The sequence below is a fragment of the Boleophthalmus pectinirostris genome, unplaced genomic scaffold, assembly GCF_026225935.1.
Source record: "Boleophthalmus pectinirostris isolate CB_2022bp ecotype Guang Dong unplaced genomic scaffold, ASM2622593v1 HiC_scaffold_13, whole genome shotgun sequence".
NCBI classification, from domain to species: Eukaryota; Metazoa; Chordata; class Actinopteri; order Gobiiformes; family Gobiidae; genus Boleophthalmus; species Boleophthalmus pectinirostris.
The window spans coordinates 489,097-514,096 of record NW_026571036.1 but is presented as its reverse complement, the minus strand read 5'-3'; the positions used below and the strand labels follow the sequence as shown (position 1 = coordinate 514,096).

General features: G+C 46.0%; 1 protein-coding gene across 1 annotated transcript in view; it reads right to left on the bottom strand.

Annotated features, from left to right (window-relative positions):
• LOC129407724 (polypeptide N-acetylgalactosaminyltransferase 14-like) overlaps positions 1–25,000 on the bottom strand; it is a 111,168-nt gene that overhangs the window by 45,543 nt on the left and 40,625 nt on the right. The window contains exon 3 of the mRNA XM_055149720.1: positions 10,224–10,322. Within this exon, the coding sequence (XP_055005695.1) occupies positions 10,224–10,322 (99 nt within the window). The remainder of the gene's footprint in view (positions 1–10,223; positions 10,323–25,000) is intronic.

The following is a 25,000-nucleotide window of genomic DNA, read 5'->3' as shown; positions in this document are numbered from 1 at the left end:
TAAACCAGGACTAAACCAGGACTAAACCAGAACTAAACCAGAACTAAACCAGGACTAAACTAAACAGGACTAAACCAGGACTAACCAGGACTAAACCAAGACTAAATTAAACCAGGACTAAACCAGGGGACTAAACCAGAAACCAGGACTAAACCAACCAGAAAACTAAACCAGGACTAAACCAGGAAACCAGGACTAAACCCAGGTAAACCTAAACCAAGATAAAACCAGGACTAAACCAGGTCTAAACCAGGACTAAACCAGGTCTAAACCAAGACTAAACCAGGACTAAACCAGGACTAAACCAGGTCTAAACCAAGACTAAACCAGACTAAACCAGGACCAGGACTAAACCAGGAACTAAACCAGGACTAACCAGGTCTAAACCAGGAAACCAGGACTAAACCAGGACTAAACCAGGTCCAGGACTAAACCAGGACTAAACCAGGTAAACCAGACTAAACCAGGACTAAACCAGGTCTAAACCAGGACTAACCAGGTCTAAACCAGGACTAAACCAGGACTAAACCAGGACAGGAACTAAACCAGGTCTAACCAGGTAAACCAGGACTAAACCAGGACTAAACAAGACTAAACCAGGACTAAACCAGGACTAAACCAGGAGGAACTAAACCAGTCTAAAACCAGGACTAAACCAGACTAACCAGGACTAAACCAGAACCAAACGGTCTAAACCAGGACTAAACCAGGACTAAACCAGGACTAAACCACTAGGTTAAACCCAGGGTGTGGGAAAAAATAAATAGAACTTTAAGAAAAAATAATGAATGCATTTGTGAAGACAGAAAAAAAGAAATAGAAAGAAAGAGAGAGAATGAAGAGAAGAGAAGAGAAAGAGGAGAGAGAGAAGAGAGAGAAAGAGGAGAGAAAGAGGAGAGAAAGAGAGAGAGAGAGAGAAAGAGGAGAGAAAGAGGAGAGAAAGAGGAGAGAAAGAGGAAGAGAGAGAAAAGAGGAGAGAGAGAGAGAGGAGAGAAAGAGAGAGAAAGAGGAGAGGAAGAGAAAGAGAGGAAAGAGGAGGAAAGAGGAGAGAAGAGAGAGGAGAAAGAGAGAGAAAGAGGAGAGAAAGAGAGAGAAAGAGAGAGAAAGAGGAGAGAAAGAAGAGAAAAGAGGAGAGAGAGAGAAGAGAGAGAAAAGAGGAGAGAGCGAGAAGAGAGAGAGAGAGAGAAGAGAGAGAGAGAGAAGAGAGAGAAAAGAGGAGAGAGCGAGAAGAGAGAGAAAAGAGGAGAGAGCGAGAAGAGAGAGAAAAGAGGAGAGAGCGAGAAGAGAGAGAAAGAGGAGAGAAGAGAGAGAAAGAGAGAGAAGAGAGAGAAAGAGGAGAGGAAGAGAGAGAAAGAGAGGAGAGGAGAGAGAAAGAGAGAGAGAAAGAGGAGAGAAAGAGGAGAGAAAGAGGAGAGAAAGGAGAAAGAGGAGAAAGAGGAGAGAAAGAGGAGAGAAAGAGGAGAGAGAGGAGAGAGAAGAGAAAGAGAGAGAGAAAGAGAGAGAAGAGAAAGAGAGAAAGAGAGAGAAAGAGAGAGAGAGGAGAGGAGGAAAGAAAGAGGAGAGAAAGAGGAGAGAAAGAGGAAGAGAGAGAGAGAAGAGGAGAGAAAGAGGAGAGAAAGAGGAAGAAAGAGGAGAGAAAGAGGAGAGAAAGAGGAGAGAAAGAGGAAGAAAGAGGAGAGAAAGAGGAGAAAGAGGAGAAAGAGGAGAGAAAGAGGAGAGAAAGAGGAGAGAAAGAGGAGAGAGGGATAAAGAGTTCAGTGTGTGGAGAGTTGGAGTTGGAGTTTGAGGAGTTTTTGAGCGGCGCTTTGGGCTTCAGTCAATATTTAATCAGGGTCAAATCACAACATTGATCAGAAACACAGAGAGAAAGAGAGAGAGAGGATGGAGAGAGAGAGGGGGGGAGGATGGAGAGAGAGAGAGAACGAGAGAGAGAGAGAGAGAGGATGAGAGAGAGAGGAGGATGGAGAGATGAGAGAGAGAGAGAGAACGAGGACAGAGAGAGAGAGGGAGGATGGAGAGAGAAGAGGATGGAGAGAGAGAGAGAGGGAGGATGGAGAGAGAGAGAGAGAGAGAGAGAGAGAGGAGAGAGAGAGAGGAGAGAGAGAGAGAGAGAGAGAGAGAGAGAGAGATGGAGAGAGAGAGAGAGAGAGAGAGTGGAGAGAGAGGAGAGGAGGATGGAGAGAGGTGCAGAGGTGGAGGTGGAGGGAGGTGGAGGAGGTGGAGGAGGTGGAGGTGGAGGAGGTGGAGGAGGAGGGGAGGTGGAGAGGTGGAGGAGGTGGGAGGAGGTGGAGGAGGTGCAGGTGGTGGAGGAGGTGGAGGATGGAGGAGGTGGAGGGGTGGAGGAGGTGGAGGAGGTGGAGGAGGTGGAGGTGGAGAGGTGGAGGTGGAGGAGGTGGAGAGGTGGAGGTGGAGGAGGTGCAGGTGGTGGAGGAGGTGGAGGAGGGAGGAGGTGGAGGTGGAGGTGTGGAGGTGGAGGAGGTGGAGGAGGAGGAGGTGCAGGTGGTGGAGGAGGTGGAGGATGGAGGTGGAGGTGTGTTCAGGGACACTGGGTCGATGTAAAACTCAATGATTTGATCAAAATATTTAATAGTTTTTCTGTGGTGAGAAAAGAAAAGAGACGGAGACACACACACACACACACACTAATACACACACACACACACACACTACACACACACACACACACTAACACACACACACACACTTATAGTTCTAGGATGAGCAGATGAGATCGGCTGAATTTCAGGACAAGAGACGACAGACAGGGGCAGACAGGGACAGACAGGGCAGACAGGACAGGGGCAGACAGGGGCAGACAGGGGCAGACGGGGGCAGACAGGGGCAGACAGGGGCAGACAGGGGGAGGGGCTGTAGACTCAGAACTGTTGGTTCTAAGTTTCTTTTCGTTACAAACAAAAATCACATGAACTGATAAAAACACTGAGTTTGAATTAATTATTTTATTTACAAAAAAACAGAAGAAAAAACTAAACGAAAACGGAAACGAAAAATCAAACTCTAGAACTCAGCGCCTCCACACGAAACATGAACCACTTATAATAGAGACAAACTCCATGATGTCACCTGACCTCACCTCACCTGACCACACCTGACCTCACCTGACCACACCTGACCTCACCGACCTCACCTGACCTCACACCTGACCACCTGCTCACCTGACTGACCTCACCTGACCTGACACCTACCTGACCTCACCTGACCTCACCTGACCACACCTGACCACACTGACCACCCTGACCACCTGACCACACCTGACCTCACCTGACCACACTGCACCTGACCTCACCTGACCTCACCTGACCTCACTGCCTCACTGACCACACCTGACCTCACCTGACCTCACCTGACCACACCTGCCTCACCTGACCTCACCTGACCTCACCTGACCACACCTGACCTCACCTGACCACACCTGACACCTGACCACACCTGACCTCACCTGACCTCACCTGCCTCACCTGCCTGACCACACCTGACCTCACCTGACCTGCCTCACCTGACCTCACCTGACCACACCTGACTGACCTCACCTGACCTCACCTGACCTGACCACCTGACCTCACCTGACCTCACCTGACCTGACCTCACCTGACCACACTGACCTCACCTGACCTCACCTGACCTGCCTCACCTGACCTGCCTCACCTGACCTCACCTGACCTCACCTGACACCTGACCTGACCACCTGACCACCTGACCTCACCTGACCTCACCTGACCTCACCTGACCTCACCTGACCTCACCTGACACCTGACCTCACCTGACCACACCTGACCTCACCTGACCTCACCTGACCACACCTGACCACACCTGACCTGACCTCACCTGACCTCACCTGACCTCACCTGACCTCACCTGACCTCACCTGACCTCACCTGACCTCACCTGACCACACCTGACCTCACCTGACCTCACCTGACCACACCTGACCTCACCTGACCTCACCTGACCTCACCTGCCTCACCTGACCTCACCTGACCTCACCTGACCCTCACCTGACCTCACCTGACCTCACCTGACCACACCTGACCACACCTGACCACACCTGACCTGACCTCACCTGACCTCACCTGACCTCACCTGACCACACCTGACCACACCTGACTCACCTGACCTCACCTGCCGCACCTGACGCACCTGTCTCTCCTCTGCTTGTGTCTTCGTCTTTGACTCTGCGTCTCTGAAAACTTTTTACTGTTGATCATAAATTAACTCCTCATGATTCTGTTTGTGTCATTTTCAGATTCAGGATTTGAGACTTTAGATTTAGACACTTTAGATTTAGACACTTTAGATTTAGACACTTTAGATTTAGACACTTTAGATTTAGACACTTTAGATTTAGACACTTTAGATTTAGACACTTTAGAGTTCAGGAGCGTCTCAGACCTTCGAGTTTAAACTGAGTCTCAGTGTGGGACGTCTCCAGATTCTCCTGAAGCCTGGTCAGGTTCTTCTGTGGCTCTGGACCAACTGAGCATGTGCAGTAGAGTCTGTTCACCTGAGCACACGCCAACGCACGTGAGCGCGCACGTGAGCGCGCACGCCAACGCACGTGAGCGCGCACGTGAGCACTTTGACCAATCAGAGCGAGAGGAGCAGAGCGGCGCCACAGCAAATCATTCAAACACCTGCTGAAGACGACTGAAGGATTTTGAGCCGAGGAAAAGTTTAGGATCTAAAAATATGGAATAATCGTCAAAAAATCCAACATTTTTTAAAGTTGTAGGTGCCCTGTCAGCTCCTGTCAGCAGCTCCTGTCCTGTCAAGCTCCTGTCAGCTCCTGTCAGCTCCTGTCAGCTCCTGTCAGCTCCTGTCAGTCCTGTCTGTCAGCTCCTGTCAGCTAGTCCTTCAGTGTCAGCTATTTTTCTCAGCTCCTGTCACTCCAGCTAGCCAACTCCAGACACAAACAGATCAGCTCCAGGCTTTAACAGATCTACAGTTTATGTCTACACCCTCTGACCCCTGTCTCTGTCTGACTCTGACCTGTCTCCTGACCTCTGACTCTGACTCTGACTCTCCTCTGACCCCTGACCTGTCTGACTGTCTGACCCTGACTGACTCTGACTCTGTCTGACTCTGACCTCTGACCTCTGACCCCTGACTCTGACTCTGACTCTGACCCTCTGACTCTGACTCTGACTCTGACCCCTGACTCTGACTCTGACCTCTGACTCTGACCTCTGACTCTGACCTCTGACCTGACCTCTGACCTCTGACCTTCTGTTCTAACTGTGACATTTTAAATCTCAATATTGATGTGAAACTACTTCATAAACAAACTCGTGCTCTGGGTTCAGTGTTAGAAAAACTGTGGCGTCTGACGGAGCCGAGGACAAAACACAAAACACAAAACACAAAACACAAAACACAAAACACCAAACACCAAACTCCAAACTCCTCATGAACCGAACTGAACCAGGAAGAAAAATCATCAACTTCATCAAAAAACCAGGAACAAAAATAGAAGAAAAGTGTGAAGAAGTTCAAGTAAAGTTTGAGCGAGTTTCTCTTGTATCAGACTCTTTAATGAGGCACAGGCAGAACGTGCAAACACACACACACACACACACACACACACACACACACACACACACACACACACACACACACACACACACACACACACACACACACACTCGCTCTGTGTTATCAGAGCAACACTTTTGTAACGACGCCGCTTCTTTCTCACTTGGTTAAATCTTTACAAACTCATCAGAACTTTGAGTCCGGAGCCAAAATCTCCAAATCTCAAACTCTCACTTTTAATGAAGCAGCGACTCACGTTTGACTTTAAAATAAATCCAAAAACACTCTGCAGCGACGAACGTGTCCTGCTCAACGGCCCAACAACACTCACACCTCAGACTCCACGCTGAAGAACACTCGATACTCGATACTCGATACCGATTCTGATACCAGGACGAAAACAAACACACAAAAACCTGAGACAAAACTGAACAACAACACGACAAACCTGATGTGCTGCGGGAGTTTCATGAGTGTGTGGGACAGTGCTCTGAAGGGGGAGCCACTCAGCACAGAGAGCGAGGGGAGAATATTTCTGAATTTGTCGTTTTTGGGCAAATAAAATATTTTTAAAACAGTAAAAGAAACATGATGATGTAAATAAAATCTGTGACGTGAAAACCAGAGCTGGGACCAAAGTCTTTGTTTTGTGAGTCTCAAGTCTTTGACCTCAAGTCCGAGTCGAGTCCGAGTCGAGTCCCAAGTCAAGTCCAAGTCAAGTCCGAGTCAAGTCCAAGTCAAGTCCAAGTCAAGTCCCAAGTCAAATACAGGAAAGTCCAAGTCAAGTCCAAGTCAAGTCCCAAGTCAAATACAGGAAAGTCCAAGTCAAGTCCAAGTCAAGTCCCAAGTCAAGGTTGACTTAAAAGTCAATGAAACCTCCACAACTGAATAATCATCAAACATCATCATGAAAAATCAAACATTTCCTCAAACTTTGTTTTTTAAGCGTCGTTCCAGACGCGTCACAAACAAACGTGAAAACTGATCCAGAAGTTCTCGCCTCTGAATCGAAGTCAAACTGAACTCTGCACGTGACACGATTAGAAGAAAATAATGGTTTAGTCGAGTTTTGTGTTGATAAATCTCTGTTTTGGTTTTAAAGTAAAATGTGAAATGTTTCGGGACAAACAGAAAAACACAAATGTGATAAATATGAATCTTATGTTCAGTTTGATGAATAAACGAGTGGACGATGTTGGAGGAATCAGATGAAAGTCAAACAAAACAATTTTACACCAATAATATTTTGTTCAGAATCGTGTTGAATCGTGGGAAAAACTGGATCGTTGCATCACTAATGTTTCTGAAACAAACTCACTCAGAACAGAACAGAGAGAAAGAGAGATGATGAAGAAGAGGAGAGAGAGAGAGAGAGCGTCCTCTTCATCCTCTTCATCCTCTTCATCCTCTTCATCCTCTTCATCCTCTTCATCCTCTTCATCCTCTTCATCCTCTTCATCCTCTTCATCCTCTTCATCCTCTTCATCCTCTTCATCCTCTTCGTCCTCTTCATCCTCTTCATCCTCTTCGTCCTCTGTGTCTCTGAGTCTTTGGGGACAGGTGAGTTTTAATTGGTCTGAAAGTGCAGCGCTCACAAACCACCACGGGGGGCAGACGTCCTCCACCCCCCGCCAACCGCCCCCACTGCCCCCCGCCGCCACACGACCCAAAAACACCACGAAAAACAGACGGAACAAGGACGAAAAAAACCACAGGCAGAAGAGGAGGAAGAGGAGGAAGAGGAGGAGGTGGAGTTTTGCCAAAGTTTAAAAATAAAAATATATAAGAAAAAAAAACCAACATGTTTGTAAGAGTTTGAGGTCAATGAGAACCTCCCCCAGGACATCAAGTCCAGTTGAAGCAGAGGGAGTATTATACCTGTGGAGTATTTCAGAGGGAGTATTATACCTGTGGAGTATTTCAGAGGGAGTATTATACCTGTGTGGAGTATTTCAGAGGGAGTATTATACCTGTGTGGAGTATTTCAGAGGGAGTATTATACCTGTGTGGAGTATTTCAGAGGGAGTATTATACCTGTGTGGAGTATTTCAGAGGGAGTATTATACCTGTGGAGTATTTCAGAGGGAGTATTATACCTGTGTGGAGTATTTCAGAGGGAGTATTATACCTGTGGAGTATTTCAGAGGGAGTATTATACCTGTGTGGAGTATTTCAGAGGGAGTATTATACCTGTGGAGTATTTCAGAGGGAGTATTATACCTGTGTGGAGTATTTCAGAGGGAGTATTATACCTGTGGAGTATTTCAGAGGGAGTATTATACCTGTGTGGAGTATTTCAGAGGGAGTATTATACCTGTGGAGTATTTCAGAGGGAGTATTATACCTGTGGGGAGTATTTCAGAGGGAGTATTATACCTGTGTGGAGTATTTCAGAGGGAGTATTATACCTGTGGAGTATTTCAGAGGGAGTATTATACCTGTGGGAGTATTTCAGAGGGAGTATTATACCTGTGTGGAGTATTTCAGAGGGAGTATTATACCTGTGTGGAGTATTTCAGAGGGAGTATTATACCTGTGTGGAGTATTTCAGAGGGAGTATTATACCTGTGTGGAGTATTTCAGAGGGAGTATTATACCTGTGTGGAGTATTTCAGAGGGAGTATTATACCTGTGGAGTATTTCAGAGGGAGTATTATACCTGTGGAGTATTTCAGAGGGAGTATTATACCTGTGTGGAGTATTTCAGAGGGAGTATTATACCTGTGGAGTATTTCAGAGGGAGTATTATACCTGTGGGGAGTATTTCAGAGGGAGTATTATACCTGTGTGGAGTATTTCAGAGGGAGTATTATACCTGTGGAGTATTTCAGAGGGAGTATTATACCTGTGGAGTATTTCAGAGGGAGTATTATACCTGTGGAGTATTTCAGAGGGAGTATTATACCTGTGTGGAGTATTTCAGAGGGAGTATTATACCTGTGGAGTATTTCAGAGGGAGTATTATACCTGTGGAGTATTTCAGAGGGAGTATTATACCTGTGGAGTATTTCAGAGGGAGTATTATACCTGTGGAGTATTTCAGAGGGAGTATTATACCTGTGTGGAGTATTTCAGAGGGAGTATTATACCTGTGGAGTATTTCAGAGGGAGTATTATACCTGTGGGGAGTATTTCAGAGGGAGTATTATACCTGTGGAGTATTTCAGAGGGAGTATTATACCTGTGGAGTATTTCAGAGGGAGTATTATACCTGTGGGGAGTATTTCAGAGGGAGTATTATACCTGTGGAGTATTTCAGAGGGAGTATTATACCTGTGGAGTATTTCAGAGGGAGTATTATACCTGTGGGGAGTATTTCAGAGGGAGTATTATACCTGTGGAGTATTTCAGAGGGAGTATTATACCTGTGTGGAGTATTTCAGAGGGAGTATTATACCTGTGGGGAGTATTTCAGAGGGAGTATTATACCTGTGGAGTATTTCAGAGGGAGTATTATACCTGTGGGGAGTATTATACCTGTGGGGAGTATTATACCTGTGGGGAGTATTATACCTGTGGGGAGTATTATACCTGTGGGGAGTATTATACTTCACATGTTCCTTTAAATGTTCTGAAACTGTCGTGTTCCTGAAGCTGAACGTTTCTGCGTCTTTCATCTGTTGTTGATTTAAATGATTCTGTTGGAGTTTGGAGAAACTGAGGTGAGACTCGTTTATTTCAGGTTTTTTCCCGAGGTTCACGACCTGAACAAACAAACTCACTGTGTTTTTAAAATCCTCAGACTTAAACTTTGATGATGTGACCAACTTTAACCCAGATCAGATTCTGTTCAGGAACCAGTGACACGATCGACTCCAGATCATTTCAACGATTTATTCCAAGATCTGAGATTTCATCAACTACAAACTCAGAGATAATCCAACATTTTACCAGCAGAAAGTTCACGGCGACGCAGAAGAACCAGAACCACACAAAACCAACTGTCTGCAGCACAAATAAAACACAAACCACTGACGTGTTGTTGACGTGTTTGTGTGTTCAGGAGACTTCACACACCTGAGTCTAATGCCAGACGAACACTGTGTGATATTTTCGGTCGTGTCACTCAGCTCCAGTTTAAACTGTTTGACCAAATCACAGGGTTTAACAGTTCACAGCTCACGAATCATGTTCACACTGAACAAACCGATGCTCGGATGCGACTTGCCTGTTCACACTGTACGTTCACATGAACGACCGGAGTTTTCAAAGTTGTTGTTCCGGAAGTAGAAAACCACAGATGTGCGGAGACACAAAGCTGAGCCGCTTCTGCGTCTGCACCTGCTCAGTCTGACAGATTCTGGCAAATCGGTTCGTGGAACAACTTCAACAGAGCGAAATCCTCACGAGAGGCGACTGGGTTTCAAACAAGTTTGATTTTCTTGTGACCTACGAATGTGGATCGGGAGCTGATCGTGAGTCATTCATCGGTTCTTTACCCCATGAAAACTACACGAAGCACAACACACGATGAAGCCAAAACTCAGCCCCAAAACAGTCGCACGAACGAAAAATCGGCTCAAAAAGGGTCAAAAATCGCACAGTGTACGACTGGCCTAACACACACACACACACACACACACACACACACACACACACACACAGACACACAGACACACACACACACACACAGAGCAGGTGCAGCGCCCCCTGTGGACAGGTGTGGGACTCACCTGCGGACCGTTCGGAGTAAGGTGGAGCGAGCCTCGTTGTGGAAGGTGATGATGATGGAGGTGGGAGGAAGATCTGAGTCGTAGTGAAGAGTCGAACACCTGGAAAACAAACAAACAAACAAATAAATAAACAAACAAACAAACAAATAAACAAACAAACAAACAACGTGACTCAGACTCAACTTCAGCTCAGAACGTGAACATATCTTCATCAAAAGTCTAAATAAAAAGTGAGAATCAGTTTGTCAGAGTTTGGATCCTGGTGTTGTAAAGTCGTTTCTGTCGCTCTCGTCCTTCTCCTTCATTTTGTCGACTCACGGATTTAGTGAAGGTCCCATTTTTACTGACAAAATCTGTTTTGTACAAAGAGTTTTACAACAACAACAACAACAACAACAACAACATCATCTGGAGCTGGAGGTTTTCTGACAAACCAGAGCTGAGATCATTATGTTTATGACACGATACAAACCTCGATGCAGCAGAGGGATTCCATACGATATATTTTAAATCGATTCAATACAGTTCAATAAAATCAAATGTAAATCTTATCTGTGATTCTAAAAGTTTTTGTTAAATCACTTTTTCTTGTGCAAAGTTCAAATGAAACACAAATATTAAAATTGTCAAAACAGTGAAAATGTCAAATGTGTCGCAGAAACGAGTTTCAAAACTGAAGCTGGAACTAAATTATTTAACAAAATAAACCAAAAAAATCCTCTTGGTGATTTATCGATACAACAGAAAACGATATCGATACTGAATCAGAGCGTTAAACCAAACGATATATCGATATTTTGATATTTCTGCAAAACTTCACTGCAAAAACAGCAGATTTACACTCAGTGTTTCTGTGGAACAAAAATACTGAAGAAAACCAAAAAAGAGACGAGACCAGAACCGAGACCAGAACCGAGACCAGAACCGAGACCGGAACCGAGACCAGATCCTAGACCAGAACTGAGACCGGAACTGAGACCGGAACCGAGACCGGAACCGAGACCGGAACCGAGACCAAATCTGAGACCAGAACTGAGACCAAAACCGAGACCAGATCCGAGACCAGAACCGAGACCAGATCCTAGACCGGAACTGAGACCGGAACCGAGACCGGAACCGAGACCAGAACCGAGAAAACAAGAAAAAACTAAACTCTCTGTTGAAGAAAACCTCAGAAAACCTCAAGCAGCAGAAAGTTCAGGCCTGTATTAAAGCTGCACTGTGTCACTTTCTGGTTTGGCGTCCGTCACCTGCTCGTTTCTATGGAGATGTTATTTCATTTTCTGGAATGTTCCGCAGTGTGACTTTAAACAGCTCCACTTTACATTTATTCAGTTACAGGAGGTTTTATGTCTCAAAAACACCTCAAAAAAACAAACATTCTGACTGTGGGGGGGTCGCCTCTCCACAGATCTGACCTGGACCTGCGTCTGCCTCGGTCTCCATGGAGACAGAAAGGTTTAATGCCACACTGTGGAACATTCCAGATAAAGTGGTAACAATGCAACTTTAAATAAATAATAAATAAATAAAACTATTGGACAGATTTGGTCGATGAAACTAAACAAAATAAATAAAAATGTCTCCTGATGTCAAAACACTTGGTTCCACCTGATGATGTCATTAGGTGGTGTCCTCTGTGTTGTTTCCTTGAGTCGTTCGTCTCGTGTGAATAAGTTTGTAGAAGCAGTTATTGTTTTAGTCTTATTTAAGCGTCTCTGTGTCTCTCTCCAGCTTTTGGTTTTGTTTTGTGAAATAAACGAATCTTAAAGCGTCAGAAGGAGCAAAGTAAAGAGTCTTCAGACGATGATGAAGATGAAAATGTAGAAGATGAAGCTGAAGATGATGAAGCTGATGAAGATGAAGCTGATGTAGATGATGTAGATGATGAATGAAGCTGAAGCTGATGAAGCTGATGTAGAAGATGAAGATGAAGCTGCGTCTGTTCTCGTCCTCCTCAGTGTTTATCAAACAAAGCGTGTTGTTGTGTCCTCGGTGTCAGAGTGAAGCCGCTCGCGCTCGGGTTAATGTCGACTCTGAGAGGATAATTATACACCAGGAACCGTCGCACACAAAACCACACACACACACACCGCCAACTGCACGCTCGCCAACGCACACACACACACACACACACACCGACGACACGACGACCACGACAAGACAACGACGAGACAACGACAGGATAATGACACGAGATTAAACGTCAAAACACTGTCAGCCGTTCAGACGCACAAAACACACACACAAACACAACCTGACGCACAAAACACACACACAAACACAACCTGACGCACAAAACACACACACAAACACAACCTGACGCACAAAACACACACACAAACACAACCTGACGCACAAAACACACACACAACACAACCTGACGCACAAAACACACACACAAACACAACCTCAGACGCACAAAACACACACACAAACACAACCTGACGCACAAAACACACACACAAACACAACCTGACGCACAAAACACACACACAAACACAACAAATGACGACATACAACCACAACGAACAGATACACAACCTCAGACTCAGACAGGAGCGGTCCTGCAGGAGCGGGCGGGAGCGGGCAGGAGCGGTCCTGCAGGAGCGGGCAGGAGCGGTCCTGCAGGAGCGGGCAGGAGCGGTCCTGCAGGAGCGGGCAGGAGCGGGCAGGAGCGGTCTGCAGGAGCGGGCAGGAGCGGTCCTGCAGGAGCGGGCAGGAGCGGTCCTGCAGGATGCGGGCAGGAGCGGTCCTGCAGGAGCGGCAGGAGCGGTCCTGCAGGAGCGGTCCTGCAGGAGCGGGCAGGAGCGGTCCTGCAGGAGCGGGCAGGAGCGGGCAGGAGCGGTCCTGCAGGAGCGGCAGGAGCGGTCCTGCAGGATGTGGGAGCAGTCGGCAGAAGAATAAACTTCAGTCCCACAAAGTAAATGTGAGTGAAGTGAAATAAACAGATGATTGTGTTTGTCTCGTGGTTTGTGCTGCAGATTCGATTTGACATAAATAAAAACATTTTAAAAAGATTAAACTTGTGGACGTGGTTTAATTTTTCACACATTTTACACATTTTTCTTTCTGCTTCTTTAGAAAGTGAACGTCCTCGTCCTGTGGGATTTGTGAGCAGGAGCAGGACTGAACAGTGTGTCCCACTCAAACTTCTACTGTCTCTGTCTCGTCCTCCATCTGTCCATCTGTCCCTCTGTCCTCTCTCTCTCCCTCTCTCTCTCTCTCTTTCCTTTCTTCTTCTCTCTCTCTCCGTCCTCCTCCCTCTTTTTCTGGGAGTAAAGTGCGGCGCCGTGATGTTTGGAGTTAATGATGTGGACACACTTTTATTTCACAGTCCAGCGCGTTAGCTTTAGCCCCGACCTGCTAATGCTAACGCTAATGCTGCACTGCAAACCCCCGCGGCACCTTTATCCACACGACACTTTTATCCACACGACACTTTTATCCACACGACACTTTTATCCACACGGCACTTTTATCCACACGACACTTTTATCCACACGACACTTTTATCCACACGGCACCTTTATCCACACGGCACTTTTATCCACACGACACTTTTATCCACACGGCACTTTTATCCACACGGCACTTTTATCCACACGGCACTTTTATCCACACGACACTTTTATCCACACGGCACTTTTATCCACACGGCACTTTTATCCACACGGCACTTTTATCCACACGGCACTTTTATCCACACGGCACTTTTATCCACACGGCACTTTTATCCACACGACACTTTTATCCACACGGCACTTTTATCCACACGACACTTTTACTAACCACACTTTTACTACCGACACTTTTACTACAACACTTTTACTACGACACTTTTAATACGACACTTTTACCCATGGCACTTTTATTAATAACATTTTTACCAATGACACTTTTACCAACGACACTTTTACTAAACGACAGTTTTATCCACACGACACTTTTTCTAACGACAGTTTTATCCACACGACACTTTTACTATGACACTTTTACTAACGGCACTTTTATCCACACGGCACTTTTATCCACACGGCACTTTTACCAACGGCATTTTTATCCACATGGCACTTTTATTAACCACACTTTTACTACAACACTTTTACTACGACACTTTTAATATGACACTTTTGCCCACTGCACTTTTATTAACAACATTTTTACCAACGACACTTTTACTATGACACTTTTACTAATGGCACTTTTATTAACCACACTTTTACTACGACACTTTTACTAATGGCACTTTTATTAACCACACTTTTACTACGACACTTTTACTAATGGCACTTTTACTAATGGCACTTTTACTACGACACTTTTACTAACGACACTTTTACTAATGGCACTTTTACTAACGACACTTTTACTACGACACTTTTAATATGACACTTTAACCCACGGCACTTTTATTAACAACATTTTTACCAATGACACTTTTACCAACGACACTTTTACTAATGGCACTTTTACTAACGACAGTTTTATCCACATGACACTTTTACTATGACACTTTTACTAATGGCACTTTTATCCACACGGCACTTTTACTAACCACACTCATGACTCATAACACTCACACAAGTATAATACTCCCTCTTTTATGCCCCTGAGGTCACTTCTGTTTCTGCAGCAGAAACAAAACACATCTGTCCTTGTCTCTCTCTCTCTCTCTCTCTCTCTCTCTCTCTCTCTCTCTCTCTCTCTCTCTCTCTCCTTCTTTCTCCCTTTTCCCTCTCTCTTTCTCACCTCTGTTTCTCTTTCTGTCTTTCTCTCCCTCTCTTTCTCCTTTTCTCTCTTTGTCTCTTTCCCTCTCTCTCTCTCTCTCTCTCTCTCTCTCTCTCTCTCTCTCTCTCTCTCTCTCTCTCTCTCTCTCTCTCTCTCTCTCTCTCTCTCTCTCTCTCTCTCTCTCTCTCTCTCTCTCTCTCTCTCTCTCTCTCTCTCTCTCTCTCTCTCTCTCTCTCTCTCTCTCATCTCTCTCTCTCTCTCTCTCTCTCTCTCTCTCTCTCTCTCTCTCTCTCTCTCTCTCTCTCTCTCTCTCTCTCTCTCTCTCTCTCTCTCTCTCTCTCTCTCTCTCCTCTCTCTCTCTCTCTCTCTCTCTCTCTCTCTCTCTCTCTCTCTCTCTCTCTCTCTCTCGTCTCTCTCTCTCTCTCTCTCTCTCTCTCTCTCTTCTCTCTCTCTCTCTCTCTCTCTCTCTCTCTCTCTCTCTCTCTCTCTCTCTCTCTCTCTCTCTCTCTCTCTCTCTCTCTCTCTCTCTCTCTCTCTCTCTCTCTCGTCTCTCTCTCTCTCTCTCTCTCTCTCTCTCTCTCTCTCTCTCTCTCTCTCTCTCTCTCTCTCTCTCTCTCTCTCTCTCTCTCTCTCTCTCTCTCTCTCGTCTCTCTCTCTCTCTCTCTCTCTCTCTCTCTCTCTCTCGTCTCTCTCTCTCTCTCTCTCTCTCTCTCTCTCTCTCTCTCTCTCTCTCCGTCTGTGTGTCTCGACTCGAGCTCCAAACTCCAGAAAAAGATCAGAAAGAACAAACCAAAGAAGAAAGAGAGAGGATGAAAGAGGACAAAGGAAAGAGGAGAGGAAAGAGGAGAGGAAAGAGGGAAGAGGAGAGAGGAGAGAGGAGAGAGAGAGGATGAAAGAGGAGAGGAAAGTGCAGAGCGTTGGTAAACGAGAGACAGGCTCAGTGGGAGAGTCAGAGAGATTTAGAAACAGCAAAACATCAGTCACCTGTCAGAAAGAAAGAGAGAACGAGAAGGAGAGAGAGAAGGAGAGAGAGAGAGAGAGAGGAGAGCAAGGAAAAAGAGAGAGAGAAGGAGAGAGAGAGGGAGAGAGAGGGAAAAGGTAGAGAGAGAAGAAAGAGATAGACAGAGGGAGAGAAAGGGGTGAGGGAGGGAGAGGATTATCTAGAGGAGAGGAGGGGAAAGGAGGAGAGAGGGAGAGAAAGAGGAGAGGACAGAGGGAGAGGTAAAAGAGGAGGAGGAGGAGAGAGGGAGGAGGAGGAGAAAGACAGAATGCAGCAAAATAAAGAGGGGGAGGGTTTGGGCGAGAGAGAGGAGAGGTAAAGGGAGAGAGAGAGAGGAGGGAGAGGGGGATGAGAAGAGGAAAAAGGAGAAAGAGTAAAATACTGAGAGAGGAGGAAGGAGAGATGGAGAGAAGAGGAAAATGGTGAAAGAGGGAACAGAAAAGGAGAGAGAGAGAGGGGGATGAGAGAGAGAGAGAGAGAGCGAGGCCCTGGTGCATGATGGGAGATATGATAAATACACTGGAGTTTTCCCCGAGCGCAGTGCAGACAAAGACCCAGGACTGAAAAAGACCCACTCAAAGACCTGGTCTAGACCCGGTTTAGAGCCGCTAGAAGACCTGGTCTAGACCCGGTTTAGAGCCGCTAGAAGACCTGGTCTAGACCCGGTTTAGACCGAGTTTTAGTCCTGGTTTAGACCTGGTTTTAGTCCTGGTTTTAGTCCTGGTTCAGTCCTGGTTCAGTCCTGGTTTAGTCCTGGTTTAGTCCTGGTTTAGACCTGGTTTTAGTCCTGGTTTAGACCTGGTTTAGACCTGGTTTTAGTCCTGGTTTAGACCTGGTTTTAGTCCTGGTTTTAGTCCTGGTTCAGTCCTGGTTTAGTCCTGGTTTTAGTCCTGGTTTAGTCCTGGTTTAGTCCTGGTTTAGTCCTGGTTTAGTCCTGGTTTAGACCTGGTTTAGACCTGGTTTTAGTCCTGGTTTAGACCTGGTTTTAGTCCTGGTTTTAGTCCTGGTTTCAGTCCTGGTTTAGTCCTGGTTCAGTCCTGGTTTCAGTCCTGGTTTAGTCCTGGTTCAGTCCTGGTTCAGTCCTGGTTTAGTCCTGGTTTAGTCCTGGTTTAGTCCTGGTTTAGTCCTGGTTCAGTCCTGGTTTTAGTCCTGGTTTTAGTCCTGGTTTAGTCCTGGTTTAGTCCTGGTTTAGTCCTGGTTTAGTCCTGGTTTAGTCCTGGTTTAGTCCTGGTTTAGTCCTGGTTTAGTCCTGGTTCAGTCCTGGTTTTAGTCCTGGTTTAGTCCTGGTTTAGTCCTGGGTTTAGTCCTGGTTTAGTCCTGGTTTTAGTCCTGGTTTTAGTCCTGGTTCAGTCCTGGTTCAGTCCTGGTTTAGTCCTGGTTTAGTCCTGGTTTAGTCCTGGTTTAGTCCTGGTTTAGACCTGGTTTTAGTCCTGGTTTTAGTCCTGGTTCAGTCCTGGTTTAGTCCTGGTTTAGTCTGGTTTCTGGTTTAGTCCTGTTTTAGTCCTGGTTTAGTCCTGGTTTAGTCTGGTTTAGTCCTGGTTTAGTCCTGGTTTAGTCCTGGTTTAGTCCTGGTTTAGTCCTGGTTTAGTCCTGGTTTAGTTCTGTGTTGGTCCCTGTGGAGCTCATTTCCTCTTTTTCTGTCTTTGAAAAACATGCGGCTCCGACGAGAAAAAGAGAGAAAAAAGAAAAGAGAGAAAGAAAGAGACGCAGAGAAGAGAGAGAGAGAGAGAGAGAGAGAGAGAGGGAGAGAAAGAGAGAGAGAGAGAGAAAGAGAGAAGAGAGAGAGAGAGAGAGAGAGAGAGAGAGAGAGAAAGAGAGAGAGAGAGAGAGAAAGAGAGAGAGAGAGAGAGAAAGGGAGAGACGCAGAGGAAAAAGGGAGAGTTCAAGTTCAAATTCATCCCTCAGAAAAACATCTCCTGCAAACTCGACTAAAAACCCAAGAGCAGATTTAAAATAGAACAAACTGTTTAGATCTGGTTTAGACCTGGTTTAGTTCTGGTTTAGACCTGGTTTAGTCCTGGTTTAGTCCTGGTTTAGTCCTGGTTTAGTTTCTGTTTCGTTTCTTCGTTTGTGAAAAATAAAACTCTTTTAAATGAAACAATGACAGAATAAAAAGGGTTTGGTCCAGGTCCAGGTCCAGGTCCAGGTCCAGGTCCAGGTCCAGTCCAGGTCCAGGTCCAGGTCCAGGTCCAGGTCCTCCAGACTCCTGCTGCTGGATTTTTATCACAAACTTTGAGATTTAAATTTAACTCGAGTAAAAACTGAAAAGAAAAGAGGGAAGAACGGAGAGAAAGAAGAAGAAGAAGAGGAGGAGGACGAGGAGGAGGAAGGTTTAAAGTTTGAAAGTCGGGGAAAGTATTTTTAGGAAGAGAAGAGGCGAAGTGAGAAGAAGAAGAAGAAGAAGAAGAAGAACTGTAGACCTGGTTTAGTCCTGGTTTAGTCCTGGTTTAGTCCTGGTTTAGACCTGGTTTAGTCCTGGTTTAGTCCTGGTTTAGTCCTGGTTTAGTCCTGGTTTAGTCCTGGTTTAGTCCTGGTTTAGTCCTGGTTTAGTCCTGGTTTAGACCTGGTTTAGTCCTGGTTTAGTCCTGGTTTAGTCCTGGTTTAGTCCTGGTTTAGTCCTGGTTTAGTCCTGGTTTAGTCCTGGTTTAGTCCTGGTTTAGTCCTGGTTTAGTCCTGGTTCAGTTTCATAGATGTGAGTTTCTGGATCATCACTAATTCTGTTCTTTACCCACAATGCCCCTGTTCACGCCTCATGTGACTCACCCCTCCATCCTCCATCCCTCCATCCTCCATCCCTCCATCCCTCCATCCTCCATCCTCCATCCTCCATCCTCCATCCTCCATCCTCCATCCCTCCATCCCTCCATCCTCCATCCCTCCATCCTCCATCCTCCATCCTCCATCCCTCTCTTTCTCTGTCACAGTCTTAGGCCTCAACTCCAGGGTCACAACTCCTCTCCTCCTCCTCTTCTCCTCTTCTCCTCCTCCTCCTCCTCCTCTCCTCCTCTCTCCTCCTCTCTCCTCCTCTCCTCCTCCCCTCCTCCTCTCTCCTCTCTCTCTCCTCTCCTCCTCCTCTCCTCTCCTCCTCCTCCTCTCCTCCTCTCCTCCTCCTCCTCTCCTCCTCCTCCTCCTCCTCCTCCTCTCCTCCTCTCCTCCTCTCTCCTCCTCCTCCTCCTCCTCCTCCTCCTCCTCCTCCTCCTCCTCCTCCCTCCTCCTCCTCCTCCTCCTCTTCCTCCTCCTTCCTCCTCCTCCTCCTCCTCCTCCTCCTCTCCTCCTCTCCTCCTCCTCTCTCCTCTTCTCCTCCTCCTCTCTCCTCCTCTCTCTCCTCCTCCTCCTCCTCTTCTCTCTCCTCCTCCTCTCCTCCTCTCCTCTCTCCTCCTCCTCTCCTCTTCTCCTCCTCCTCTCCTCCTCATCTTCTCCTCCTCTCCTCCCTCTCTTTCTCTCTTCCCTCTCTTTCTTCTCCTCCGTCTCTTTCTGTACAGATCAGTTCTTCTTTTCTGTTGCTATGAGACAAATGGAGCGAAGTCGACGAAGACGAGAAAAAAAGAATCAAAAAAAAAAAAAACTAGAATCACACAAGAAGCAGAATTTATACAAACAAACTACAGACTTTAAATAAAAATAATTTATATAAACACAGAACTTCAGATTTAATATAAACAGAGTCAAAATATAAAAGACTTAAAGTGTTTATAGAAACTCGACACTTTATAGAAACACACTTTATATAAACTCTGTTTATAGAAACACAGTTTATATAAACTCTGTTTATATAAACACAGTTTATATAAACAGAGTTTGGTGAGTAAAAGTGTTTCTCCTCAGACTTTGGAGTAAATCAGTTTTTTATTTGTTGTTTATTTTGTCGTTTTTTTACTGAAATAAATAAACAGTTTTATTATTTGAACTTTATAGAAAATCTATAAACTGATTTTTATTTGATTGAGTGAAATAAATATTTGATCCTCGACTAAAAATTAAGACCAAACAGAAGAATGAGACTCGTCCCCTCGTCCCCTCGTCCCCTCGTCCCCTCGTCCCCTCGTCTCCTCGTCTCCTCGTCCCCTCGTCTCCCTCGTCCCCTCGTCCCCTCGTCCCCTCGTCCCCTCGTCCCTCGTCCCCGTCCCCTCGTCCCCTCCTCGTCCCGTCCCGTCCCTCGTCCCTCGTCCCGTCCCCTCGTCCCCGTCCCTCGTCCTCCTCGTCCCCTCGTCTCCCTCGTCCCCTCGTCTCCTCGTCCCTCCCCCCGTCCCTCGTCCCCGTCGTCCCTCGTCTCCTCGTCTCCTCGTCCCCTCGTCCCCTCGTCTCCTCGTCCCCTCGTCTCCTCGTCTCACTGGCCTCATGACAACACCAAGAATCAGACCAGAACTTCACCAGAGGAACCAGTCAAACATCTGGAGTCAAACATCTGGAGTCAAACACCTGGAGTCAAACACCTGGAGTCAAACACCTGGAGTCAAACATCTGGAGTCAAACTGGAGTCAAACACCTGGAGTCAAACATCTGGAGTCAAACATCTGGAGTCAAACACCTGGAGTCAAACACCTGGAGTCAAACATCTGGAGTCAAACACCTGGAGTCAAACACCTGGAGTCAAACACCTGGAGTCAAACATCTGGAGTCAAACATCTGGAGTCAAACATCTGGAGTCAAACATCTGGAGTCAAACAGTCAAACATCTGGAGTCAAACATCTGGAGTCAAACATCTGGAGTCAAACAAGTCAAACATCTGGAGTCAAACATCTGGAGTCAAACATCAATGGAGTCAAACACCTGGAGTCAAACATGGAGTCAAACATCTGGAGTCAAACATTCTGGAGTCAAACACCTGGAGTCAAACACCTGGAGTCAAACACCTGGAGTCAAACATCTGGAGTCAAACATCAAACTGGAGTCAAACACGGAGTCAAACATCTGGAGTCAAACATCAAACATGGAGTCAAACATCTGCTGGAGTCAAACATCTGGAGTCAAACATCTGGAGTCAAACACTGGAGTCAAACATGGAGGAGTCAAACATCTGGAGTCAAACATGGAGTCAAACATCTGGAGTCAAACATCTGGAGTCAAACATCTGGAGTCAAAATGGAGTCAAACACTGGAGTCTGGAGTCAAACATCTGGAGTCAAACATCTGGAGTCAAACATGGAGTCTGGAGTCAAAGGAGTCAAACATGGAGTCAAACATCTGGAGTCAAACACCTGGAGTCAAACATCAAACATCTGGAGTCAAACATCTGGAGTCAAACATCTGGAGTCAAACACCTGGAGTCAAACATCTGGAGTCAAACATTGGAGTCAAATGGAGTCAAACATCAAAACTGGAGTCAAACATCTGGAGTCAAACATCTGGAGTCAAACATCTGGAGTCAAACATCTGGAGTCAAACACCTGGAGTCAAACACCTGGAGTCAAACATCTGGAGTCAAACATCTGGAGTCAAACATCTGGAGTCAAACACCTGGAGTCAAACATCTGGAGTCAAACATCTGGAGTCAAACATTTGGAGTCAAAGATCTGGAGTCAAACATCTGGAGTCAAACATCTGGAGTCAAACATCTGGAGTCAAACATTGGAGTCAAACACCTGGAGTCAAACATCTGGAGTCAAACATCTGGAGTCAAACATCTGGAGTCAAACATCTGGAGTCAAACATCTGGAGGAGCTGGACACAGTCACAGATTCTCCTTCAGTTGCATTTTCAGTTGGATTTTTTTGGTGAAATGTGAGTTTTGTTGTTTGTTGTTCATGTTTCCAGGTTCATGCTCCTCGTGTGTGTCTCCAGTGTGAACTTTAAACACTGCAGAAGTGTCACACATGTGCGCGGGACACGACCTGGTCACACAGAGTGTGTTGAGTTTACAGAGGCAGGATAAACTCTGGTCTTGGTGCAGTTGTTGGTCACATGTTCAGGACTCTTCGTTTGTTTGACTCTTTCTCCTCCTCGTGTTTGACTCACGATCTTTATTTGTCGTTGTCGTTGGAGTCAGGTCGACCTGTAGCTGCGCTCACATGTTTCTTTGACAAACATTTCAAAACTCGTCCAGTTCAGATAAAAAAACTCCTCCAGTTTGTCCTGAAAACATCGATCCCCCAAACAGAAATAAACTCACTAGTGTCACTTTCCTGCACTGACCAGACTCAGACTCTGACCTGGAGCTGGACGAACATGACCTGAGTGACCTGAAGTGTCGTGTTAAAGATCAGGTCTGTTTGGGTTTTAGGAGCAAAGATCCAAACATCACATCTGTGTGATTCTGTCGTTAAAAGATCAAATACAGAAACACAGGGACGAAAATATATAAAACACTATATATATACACATATATATATATACACATATATATATATATATATATATATATATATATATATATACACATATATATATATGTGTGTGTGTGTATATATATATATATATATGTATAACACTCTGACTTGTTCTAACACACACATACACATATACACACATATATATATTTAAATATATTTAAATATATATAAAATATTCTCATATTTCAAATATTCTGGTTTATATTTTATTGATGTTCTGGTTTTTTTATTCCCTTCTCAGTTTAATTAAAATAAATGATTCACTCTGGGCTCAATTAAATCTCCTCAACCTCACAGACACGACGACAGGTGCAGGGTCACATGACGACAGGTGCAGGGTCACATGACGACAGGTGCAGGGTCACATGACGACAGGTGCAGGGTCACATGACGACAGGTGCAGGGTCACATGACGACAGGTGCAGGGTCACATGACGACAGGTGCAGGAGTTCTTTGTGGACGGAGTCACTCGTCGTTCATTACACAAAATGTTAAAAATTCAACTAAACCAGGACTAAACCAGGACTGAACCAGAACTGAACCAGAACTGAACCAGGACTAAACCAGGACTGAACCAGGACTAAACCAGGACTAAATAAAGCAGGACCAGTGTGAACATATAAACAGTGGACAGATAAAGAACGAGAGAGCAGGGAAAAGAGGAAAAGAGGAAAAGAGGAAAAGATAAAAGAGGAAAAGATAAAAGAGGAAGAGGAGTGTGTCTCTGGGCGTCTCATATTCTGTAATAATGTTTTATTGTCTTCTCCTCTTCTTCAGTATCACTTTCTTCCTTCTCTCTCTCCTCTCTCACTGTCTTTGTTCTCTGCTCTGTCGTTCTCTCCCTTCCTCTTTCTCTTTCTTCTCTCCTCCTTTCTTCTTCCTCTTCTCTTCGTCTTCAGTGTGATTTAAAGTCGTTGTTCGTGTCCTGTGAGTTTTTGGTCAAAACTGTAAAGATTCAAACACTTTTCTGTGAGTCCAGTGCAGCGCCCCCTACTGTCTGTTCAGTTTATATCAGTGCAGCGCCCCCTACTGTCTCTGTTCAGTTTATATCAGTGTGGCGCCCCCTACTGCCTCTGTTCAGTTTATATCAGTGCGGCGCCCCCTACTGCCTCTGTTCAGTTTATATCAGTGCAGCGCCCCCTACTGTCTCTGTTCAGTTTATATCAGTGTGGCGCCCCCTACTGTCTCTGTTCAGTTTATATCAGTGTGGCGCCCCCTACTGCCTCTGTTCAGTTTATATCAGTGCAGCGCCCCCTACTGTCTCTGTTCAGTTTATATCAGTGCAGCGCCCCCTACTGTCTCTGTTCAGTTTATATCAGTGCAGCGCCCCCTACTGTCTCTGTTCAGTTTATATCAGTGTTCAGTTTATATCAGTGCAGCGCCCCCTACTGTCTGTTCAGTTTATATCAGTGTGGCGCCCCCTACTGTCTGTTCAGTTTATATCAGTGCAGCGCCCCCTACTGTCTGTTCAGTTTATATCAGTGTGGCGCCCCCTACTGTCTCTGTTCAGTTTATATCAGTGTGGCGCCCCCTACTGTCTCTGTTCAGTTTATATCACTGTTCAGTTTATATCAGTGCAGCGCCCCCTACTGTCTGTTCAGTTTATATCAGTGCAGCGCCCCCTACTGTCTCTGTTCAGTTTATATCAGTGCAGAGACTCGATCAAGAATCAGAATCACAAAACACTCGACGATCTGAAGACGCCGCGAGGTTTAAAGCGTCGACCGTCGAGCGAATGAATCCTGACGCCGCGAGGTCACATGGTTCAAACCAAGTGAAACCGGCTCAGGAACCAGACCAACGTCAGGATCAGACTCTGAGGACGTTTTCACTTCGACAGTTCGATTATTTGGTCGCACCAGGAAATAAAACTGTTATTCTGCAGCAGACAAACTCCAGAGTGGAACTTTTACACCGACAAACCAAACAAAACTGGTCCGATTGTGGAGCGTCTGTTTCCTGAGAAAACAGTGACACGTCCGATTCTCAACACCGATGTTTCCGTTAAAACCACGAGTCGTCTTCATCTCACGTTTTCATCAAGAACTCATCAAACAGGAACATGTAGAACTTTGTACAAACTCACCACATCAGAGCAGAAGATCTGAGAGAAACAGAGAGAAAGACTCAGAAAACTCACTGCAGAACCTCAGGACGGGGCTGAGGTCTGGTCCTGGGTCTGGTCCTTTGGTCTGGTCCTGGGTCTGGTCCTTGGTCTGGTCCTTGGTCTGGTCTTTGGTCTGGTCCTTGGTCTGGTCTTTGGTCTGGTCCTTGGTCTGGTCCTTGGTCTGGTCCTTGGTCTGATCCTTGGTCTGGTCCTGGGTCCGGTTGGTCAGATGGTCCAGAGGTTCTGTCCTCCATGTTCTGGTTCCAGACGGTGGTGAGTTCTGTGGACTTCAGGTCCGGACGAGCTGCTCTGGTCCTGGTCCTGGTCCTGGTCCTGGTCCTGAGGTGGTGCAGCGTCTGGACAGAAGCGTGAGTCCAGTTTGTTGGTTTCATGTTGTTCTTGGTTCGTCCTTCATGTTCTTGGTTCTCGGGGAGGGAGTCATCACATCAGTCCACCACTTCAGGTCATCTGAACCCGGACAGAACCAGAACTGCTCCTGCTGCGTCTGGACTCTGGGTCTGGACTCTGGGTCTGGACTCTGGTCTGGACTCTGGTCTGGACTCTGGTCTGGATTCTGGTCTAGACTCTGGTCTGGACTCTGGTCTGGT